The sequence below is a fragment of the Balaenoptera ricei genome, chromosome 10 (genome assembly GCF_028023285.1).
Source record: "Balaenoptera ricei isolate mBalRic1 chromosome 10, mBalRic1.hap2, whole genome shotgun sequence".
In the NCBI taxonomy this organism is placed as follows: domain Eukaryota; kingdom Metazoa; phylum Chordata; class Mammalia; order Artiodactyla; family Balaenopteridae; genus Balaenoptera; species Balaenoptera ricei.
Genome location: NC_082648.1, coordinates 44,388,007 through 44,396,699, shown reverse-complemented (window position 1 = coordinate 44,396,699; position 8,693 = coordinate 44,388,007). Strand labels below are relative to the sequence as shown.

The 8,693-nt window shown below is 47.6% G+C and overlaps 1 protein-coding gene across 1 annotated transcript; it reads left to right on the top strand.

Annotated features, from left to right (window-relative positions):
• The first annotated feature begins 1,160 nt into the window (after nt 1–1,160).
• Nucleotides 1,161–6,492, top strand: LOC132373215 (keratin, type II cytoskeletal 6A-like). Its single transcript, XM_059935942.1, has 9 exons — nt 1,161–1,700; nt 2,685–2,899; nt 3,243–3,303; nt 3,448–3,543; nt 3,669–3,833; nt 4,312–4,437; nt 5,263–5,483; nt 5,703–5,737; nt 5,851–6,492. Exons 1-9 carry the CDS (start codon nt 1,161–1,163, stop codon nt 6,102–6,104), a joined length of 1,713 nt encoding a protein of 570 aa, XP_059791925.1. The 3' UTR covers nt 6,105–6,492.
• Nucleotides 6,493–8,693: the final 2,201 nt, after the last annotated feature.

Sequence of the window (8,693 nt, the reverse complement as noted above, 5' to 3'; positions counted from 1 at the left end):
CAGTATATAAATAGGCATTCTATGACATCTGTATCTGTAATGTTTAAATAGCTAGCTTATTAAGCTTCTAGTTTGAACTGTCAGTTTACAGGATACACAAAGGACACGAGATCACGCTAAGTAAGATAACATGACTATGCAAATGCACAGGACAAATAACCTGTTTTTTATTTTTTATCACAAATAAACTGCAAGTGGAAAAGCGGAGGGGGATTTAATGACTTCAATGATTTTACAGACATATTACTTTAAAGACATATCACCGAAATACAAAATGTATGGAACTTATTAGGATCCTGATTTGGACAACCAAAACTTAAAATATAAATAACACAAACGGATTTAGTTCAAGATTGAAGAGACACTCCTTAATGTTAATGAATGCATAAATATTAAGGATATATAAATGGCATTTGGTTATGTAGTTAAAAGAGTACCTCATTTACAAAATAAATGTTGAATTATATACTAAAGAAATGATATGATCTCTGGGATTTGCTTTTGAATATTTTAAGATTGATAGGGAATTGGGTGGGAGTATAGAAGAAATAAGGCTGACCATGAGTTAATAATTTGTATAAAATCCAGTGACAGATATACAGAGGCCCATTATATTGTAAATCTACGTATCTAGCTGTGGGAAATTTGTAATGAAAGCAAAAATAAGTCATGTTTAACTTCTGCAATCAGTGAAAACGCTACTAATTATAGGTAAGGGATAAGCAATAGGTTATTTTGACCTCCAGGATTTCTGCCTTGTGGGTGAAACACCAGGCGAGAGGAGCCTCAGTGCATTTCATACACGAGCGTAACATGGAGAACCTTTGTGTGAGTCAGTGACTAACTCCCAGCTAAGTGAATTCAGACTAGTCTTATTGTACTGAGAGCACTCAAAGCTGGAAGGCAGGAGAACTTTTCCCTGACTAAAGGAAACCTCAAATGCGATCTTCAGATTTCATAACTTTTCTAATAAAGCCCATGTGATCTCACTGTTGGTAAAGACCAGCCTTCCCAACCTGCAGGCTCACCTTCTGGCACTGAGCCCAGCCCATTTTCTCCATATATAAGCCACTGCTGGCAACCTCGTCTCACCAGTCTGCTCCTCTCAGCTCTACCCTCCACCTCTCACGCCCTCCTCAGCCTCTTCGACTTCAGGAACCATGACTTCCAAATCCGCCGTGAAGAGCCAAAGCAGCAGCTGCCGTGTCTTCAGTGCCGGCTCAGCCAGAGTCCCTGGGGTCAGCCGCTCTGGCTTCAGCAGCGTGCCCGTGTCCCACACCAGGGGCAGTGGTGGGCTCGCTGGAGTGGGTGGAGGAGCTGGCTTTGGCAGCCGCAGCCTCTATGGCGTGGGGGGCTCCAAGAAGATCTCCCTCGGAGAGGTCGGCTGTGTCTACCGTGGTGGATATGGCGGCAGCGCTGGAGGCGGCTATAGCGTTGGAGGTGGAGCTGGGAGTGGATTTGGTTCTGGCAGTGGAGCTAGTGGTGGTTTTGGGCTCGGTGGTGGAGCTGGCTTTGGTATTGGCTACTGGGGCCCTGGCATACCCGTCTGTCCCCCTGGAGGCATCCAAGAGGTCACCATCAACCAGAGTCTCCTGACTCCCCTCAACCTGCAAATTGACCCCACCATCCAGCGAATCAAGACTGAGGAGTGGGAACAGATCAAGACCCTCAACAACAGGTTCGCCTCCTTCATCGACAAGGTGAGCCGGGAGCACCTGCCCTCCACTGGGATTTCAGAGTCCCCAGTGGAGTGACGCAACCAACGTCCTACGAGGGGGAGCCTCGGCAGAGAGGGAGGAGGGGACTCGGGCTAGCTCTCCACTGGGATGCAGGATAGGCTCCATGTGGACCACAGCTAGAAGGTGATAAAAATCATTTACAGCTGCTGATCCCTTAAATGTCTTCATTCCTGCCTGGGAAGCATTCTCCACTCTTGATAACCCTCAAGCAAAGGAAAGGAACTGAGAGAATGGAATGAGTTCGCTTGATCTTCTGAAGGGTCTAAGAAATTAAAAAGGGAATTACAGTGGAAACTGCACTTGAGCCTTAGTTGGGGTGGTGGCGGGGAAGGAAAGAAGATAAAAACCCAAAGGAAATGTCAGGAATAAAAGACTCAGAAACAGGTATATGTGCATAAAAATACTTAACTTGTAGAACCAGATCATGAGCATTAAGGGAGCTTGTTTTAGAGGGACTCATGCACTAGATGGGAAAGAAGATTAAATCCAATCATCAATAGGGTTGGAATTTAACCATTAGATTCTAAACATTTGACATCCCTTTAGCTGAGTTACACTCTATAAAATAACTCTGTGCAATATACGAGAGAAATACTCTTTTAAAGTACATTTGTGATTGTGCTTATCAAGAGGAAGAAAAGAAATGTTGAAAGTCACTGACTGACAGGCTCCGTAATGGAGAAGAGGGACTGTCTGATAGCTCCCTGGGGAAACGTGGCCAGTGAGATCTGTGTGGTGTGAAGGCAAACAGTCAGGGGCGCAGCACTGTCAGCCTGAGCCGCTGTGTGCGCTCTGGAGTAGCCCAGCACCACGGGGACCACCAGATCTGCTAGGGCACAGTCAACCCACCTCTCTTCCTGCCTGCCTTCCTTCCTTCCTTCCTTCCTTCCTCCCTTCCTTCCTTCTTTCCTTTGTTGCACAAATAACCATCTTGTCTTCCTCCAGGTCCGATTCCTGGAGCAGCAAAACAAGGTCCTGGAAACCAAGTGGACCCTGCTGCAGGAGCAGGGCACCAAGACCGTGAGGCAGGACCTGGAGCCTTTGTTCGAGCAGTACATCTACAATCTCAGGACACAGCTGGACAGCCTTGTCACGGAGAGAAGCCGCCTGGACTCCGAGTTCAGGGGGATGCAGGACACTGTAGAGGACTTCAAGAAGAAGTGAGTTACAGGAGAGAAAAGGGCTCAGCTTCCTGAAGCCCACGCTTCAAGTCTATTAGATGACCAGGTCCAAATGAGGGCATGGTTCTTAGTAAAACACGTCCACGGAAATGAAACCACAATTCTTGCCTAAACACAAACCCCGAAGAACAAAAGGGCCAGACAGGTGGATGGGGAGAGTAAAGATGTAAACAATTGAGGGACCACAGAATTCGTCTTTTAGGCTTACTGGCAGGAAAGCTCCATTTGGATATATCCATTGTGGGAAGTTGGGGTCCCAGGCTGCCTTTTCTGTATAACCTTCACCACTGACTCAGTTAGGCTTTACCCTTTCTAATTCCAGATATGAAGATGAAATCAACAGGCGCATGTCAGCAGAGCATGAATTTGTGAATCTGAAGAAGGTGAGATGAGTAAGATGAGGGGTTCATGTTTCTTTGCCGAAGGAGAGGACTCTGAGAAAAGAATAATCGGGGAGATTAAAGGAGGAGCAGACTGGGAAGGAGGGCTCGGCTCATCTGATCCCAAGTTGTTGGCTTCTTCCCCAGGATGTGGACACTGCTTACATGAATAAGGTTGAACTAGAAACCAAGGCAGACGCTCTCATAGATGAGATCAACTTCCTCAGAGCCCTCTATGAAGCAGTAAGCATCTTTCCACACTCTGTTTTATTGACTCTAAAGAGATTTGCAAAAATGGAAAATCTTAGGCTTGGGTACCTCTGTAAACGTCATGGGAAAAGGGGATCTGACGATCTCTTGTTGTGCAGGAACTGGCTCAGATGCAAACCCACATCTCAGACACGTCTGTGGTCCTCTCCATGGACAACAACCGCACCCTGGACCTGGACAGCATCATCGCTGAAGTCAAAGCGCAATATGAGGTGATCGCTTGCAGGAGCCGGGAAGAGGCTGAGTGCTGGTACAAGTGCAAGGTGAGCAGTGAGGGGGAAGCTGGAGAAGAAACCCTGTGCCTCCCCGCTGGAGACCAGCAAGGCTTCCCGAGACTTCACTCAGGAAATCTCCATCTAGGAAGCGGGGGTCCTCTCAATGGACGTGTACCCTGAACCAACAGAGTAGGTCTTTACAGTATTTATGTCCACGTCTAGTAAGTCAAAGAACCTAAATGTAGGACAAAAGCTACCGTAGATAAAGACCAAGGGATCTTTGCTTTAGCTTCACCCCAATGCTGGTTCTCAGAAACAGTACAGAGGATGTTCTGGTCCTGAAGAGAACCAGGCAGTCAGTGGTCCTACCAAGGATGGTGTGTGATGGGTGTACAGTGTCCATGACCTTGTAACACCAATTTTCTTAAAACGCCTTGTGGACAAACCATTCGTTTCGATTTGTGAAAACCTTGATTAGTGTCCTGTGAAGCCCATGGACACCACCCTCTCTCCCTCTGGTTTACAGTACGAGGAGCTGCAGTTGACGGCGGGCAGACACGGGGACGACCTGCGCAACACCAAGCAGGAGATCACTGAGATCAACCGCATGATCCAGAGGCTGAGATCTGAGATCGACCACGTCAAGAAGCAGGTATGGTGGGGACCATGGAGGAGAAAAGCATCCTTTCCTTCCTAGGCCACCAGGGACCATCTACCACCATGTAGGGAATTCCTGGGCACTGAGGGAACAGCAGGGAGGGGAGGACATGTACTTCCTCCCTTAGTGAGTTCCCACAAGTTAGAGAGATGGATCCCAACCCAAGAGCAGGAAACAATTGCATGACAGGACCAATCCCAACTGGTCAGCGGTACAAAGATACAGTCTTGAGGCACTGAAATGAGATTCCATAAGAGGAATGATTGATTTGGGAATGCAAGACACAAGTTGGCAAAGAAAAGGTCAGGCCAGAAAGTGTGAGGAAGATTGCTGCAAATATGCTCAGATTCCATGTGAAAAAGAAGCTGAGAAAAGACACAGGACAAATGAGGGTTTTCCAAACATGTGAAGTGGAAGGAAGGCAAGGTCGCAACAGTTTCAAGTGAAATCATCTCCTCACTGTGGGTGTCTGTGGTTCTGTGTGAGTTCGTGTGCATCCACATGAACTTACCCAAACTGTCCACATGCAGAAGAAGCCAGTGGGTCCATTTCTTCCAATGTCCCCTGGTCTTGGGTCTGCTGTAGTATCTTCCAGCAGTCACCACCTCCATCCTCATTAGGGTGGTTAACACAGAAGTGCATAGGGAGCTCCTAGACTAGTTCAGGTTTGCAGAATGGAAAAAGACTGGACAAAAAGAATCAAACGTCCTTTTCCATGGAATCTGGGCTCTAGAGCTCTTCCTCACTGGGAAAGAAGAACCATGCTTCGTCTCCTCAGGAGTCCAGATTGCAGGTTCATCTGCCCATCTTCCCCTCTAGTGCGCCAACCTGCAATCCGCCATCGCCGATGCTGAGCAGCGTGGGGAGCTGGCCCTCAGGGACGCCAAGAACAAGCTGGCCGAGCTGGAGAACGCCCTGCAGAAGGCCAAGCAGGATATGGCGCAGCTAGTGAAGGACTACCAGGAGCTCATGAATGTCAAGCTGTCTCTGGACGTGGAGATCGCCACCTACAGGAAGCTGCTGGAAGGCGAGGAGTGCAGGTGAGTAACTCACACAACCTCCTCAAACATCTGGGTCCATGTCCAAGGTGTCCAGCCAGTGAGCACCAGTGGAAGGCGCTCTAGTCGTGACCATAATGCCACTCCCAGAAAAGCACTTAGAAGGCACGTTCCCCATGGGCTCTCCTCACGCCCAAGCTTCCCACGCTGGTCCAGCTCTGGCTCTGAGGTCTCATGATGGCTGTGTCTCCTCTCTCCTAGGCTGAATGGGGAAGGCGTTGGACAAGTCAACATCTGTAAGTACCTTCACTTGCCTCCCTCCCTTGCCCTTGTGCTCTTCTGACTGGACTCTGTGTGGCAGAGTGAGCTCACCATGTCTTGTCATGGCCTTGTCCCCTTGCCTCTCCAGCCGTGGTACAGTCCACCGTCTCCAGTGGCTATGGCGGTGCCGGCGGTGTCAGCGGCGGCTTAGGCCTGGGCGGAGGCGGTGGCTACTCCTACAGCAGTGGTCACGGCATTGGAGGTGGCTTCAGTTCCGGAGGTGGCTTCAGTTCCGGCAGTGGCAGAGCCATAGGGGGTGGCCTCAGCTCCTCCGGGGGCAGCAGTTCCGCCATCAAATACACCACCACCTCCTCCTCCAGCAGGAAGGGCTACAGGCATTGAACACCTGCCATGGGCTCGGGGTCCCACAGTGTCTCAGGCTCCCTCTCCAGCTTCACTGCCCTTTCCTCCAGTTGCTTCCTCTCTCCTGCTTCTTTCTTCTCTTACTCCTTGAGCTCGAACTGAAGTTGCTGAGTGCCCTCATGTCCTCTCCGCCAACACCTGCCGCATCTGAGCTTCCATTGCTCACCATCGGAAGGTCACTGTCTGGGTCCTACTCCAGAACAGGGCAATGCCCCTAGCTTTCCACTGGCCCAGTATGTCCCATCTCACAGGTGTTGTGTTCCTCCCTTGCAGCGATCATGAAAGCACAAGTGACTAGTTCTATGATGTACGGGGGTCTCTATCCCTGTGATGCTTCCTCTGCTCTTTGCTCACTTGGATTGCTAAATAAAGCAGATTTATACTATAATGCGTGGTTTCATATTGCCTTGCTTTGTTCCCAATGGTTCTTGCGGTTTTCACTGGGCAAATGCCTTTTCAGGAACGAAGCGTACTCCCAATCCCCATGTGCTTCACCCCTCTCCTTTAGAGAACTTCGACAAACAGCAACTTAGCTTCGGGATGCTCAGATTTCCTTCACGGATAAGATTTCATCTAAATGTTTGGCAAATGTAATGGGAAGAATATGGTCCACCATATTGTATACTCTTCTTTTAATTGCGCATACCAAGAAGTAATTGTTGAGTTTCTCTTCCTTCTTCTCTAAGATCATTCCACCCACGCCCAAGGGATCAACTCTCAATGTCCAGTAGGGGAAAGGTATTTCTGGCCTACCATAGCAAAATGACATTTAACAAGAGAGTAAGATGTTTGATTTTTACTTAGAGTTAACTTCATGACCAACAAACTTGCCTGACAAGGGGTATCAAGGATAATTAAAGTGTATATACTGCTGAACTGAAATTCTATTTCTAGAAATGTATCTTGAAGAAATACTACAAATGCAGGAAGAAGTATGTACATGGATGTGAATCCCATCTTCCCAGCAGGGAAAATTAAAGGCAGGAGAGCTGGTCAAACCATCACAAAAGTCAGATTCTGTTTTCTTAAAGTGTGAAGGCAAAACGAGAATGGAAATATCTACCTTCTCACACCTTAAGACTCTTGCGGAGATGGATGAAGCTGAGTCCTTCATCTCTCTGGTGTGCTCTGGCTACAGTGACTTCTCTGAATGGGTAATGAAAACTCAGGATATGGTGCAAGGCTCATATTCACTTGGGCTGCCTTTTGTCCACACCATTCCCTATTTCCTCATGAGTCCATTATCTCCCTTGCCCCCAGGCGCTTACAACACAAGCAAAAGTTCTTGGATTCAATAATATAAAGAGGGTGAATCTGGATCCTTTTGTATCAGTATCCTGCTGTATTCACCTATAACCATTCCCCCAGCAAACTGGGCAGCCTCTCACATTGGTACCTCCTCACTTTGCCCAGAACTTCCCCAACAGCAGGTATGTGACAATTGGGTTCCAAAATCTAAGCCCACTTAGTATTTATAATATTATGTACCCGTGAGGAATAATGGAAAGAAAACACTGACCAGGAAAAAGATATAGAATATAGCAATGAATAATAAACAGGTTGCAAAATAATATGTACACATGGATTTATCTTATTAAAATCTTATGGTGCATGTGCTGATAGCAAAATGGCAGACTGTAAACCACCAAGCTCTCCTTTTGTGAAAGAAACATTGAAAAAACAACCAGAAGCTGTCTGAACAAACTTTGTAGGAGCTCTGGAAAACACTCAAAACTTTACAACAAACAAGCAAATGCCCAGTCAAGGAAATCCATCTTCAAAACGATAGCAAAAGCTTTGTGACAATTTTCCTAGCACTTGCCCTGCCCTATACCTGGTGTAGTTGTGGTCTTGAGCAAGCAGCAGCCTTGTTCTAGAATTTTCCCCCCACCCCTCTCCCACCCTCCAGTCCCCTCTCAAACCCAATTGCTCCTCTTGGTCACTCTCCACACCCAGCACATGCATCTTGAACCAGAGAGCAGATGCAGATTATTTGCAAATTACTGTGCAAGTCTCTTCAAACACATCTGGGGCATTCCTGAAGAAGTGATACAAGATTCTCACCTTTGTTCCACATAAATCCAAATGCAGGCAAGAGAAGCAGCAGGTACAGTTAGTAAAAACTGCAGGGCAGACTACAAACCCACAGAGGCCTGGGGCAAAAGACTACGGGAGAAGATACGCAGTAGACCCTCTGACCATCTAAGGTCTAGAGGCTAAGCTGGAGTGGGACTCTGGGAAATGAGGACATTCAGGAGCAGCTGTGTGTATGAGAGAATTTAGAAAACTGTGCCTAGGTCCAGACAAGACACATGCCCAGAAAAGTCTTGAGAAGGTCTTAAGCCTTAACCTTGGGCTGATCTCTAGGTTCAGAGCAAGCCCCGCTAAATGGTGAAGGAGTATCCAGTCACAGGGAGAGTTGGTTGTTCTCAGTTTGTTATTTTGGCTTTTGGTTGTTGTTGTTTTTCAGCTCCTGGTATACAAGAAAATCTTCATCAAGACAGTAGCTGAACACAAGCTATAGGAGCAGCCTGATGTTGAGGTTTTACTGCATGCCAGGCACTGTTG

Bases quoted from the DNA above. Each gene is read 5' to 3' on its own strand.
- LOC132373215 (XM_059935942.1), top strand. From the start codon at position 1,161: ATGACTTCCAAATCCGCCGTGAAGAGCCAAAGCAGCAGCTGCCGTGTC. The intron at 3,544-3,668 runs GTAAGCATCTTT...CTTGTTGTGCAG, and splicing joins TCAGAGCCCTCTATGAAGCA to GAACTGGCTCAGATGCAAAC. The intron at 5,738-5,850 runs GTAAGTACCTTC...TTGCCTCTCCAG, and splicing joins CGTTGGACAAGTCAACATCT to CCGTGGTACAGTCCACCGTC.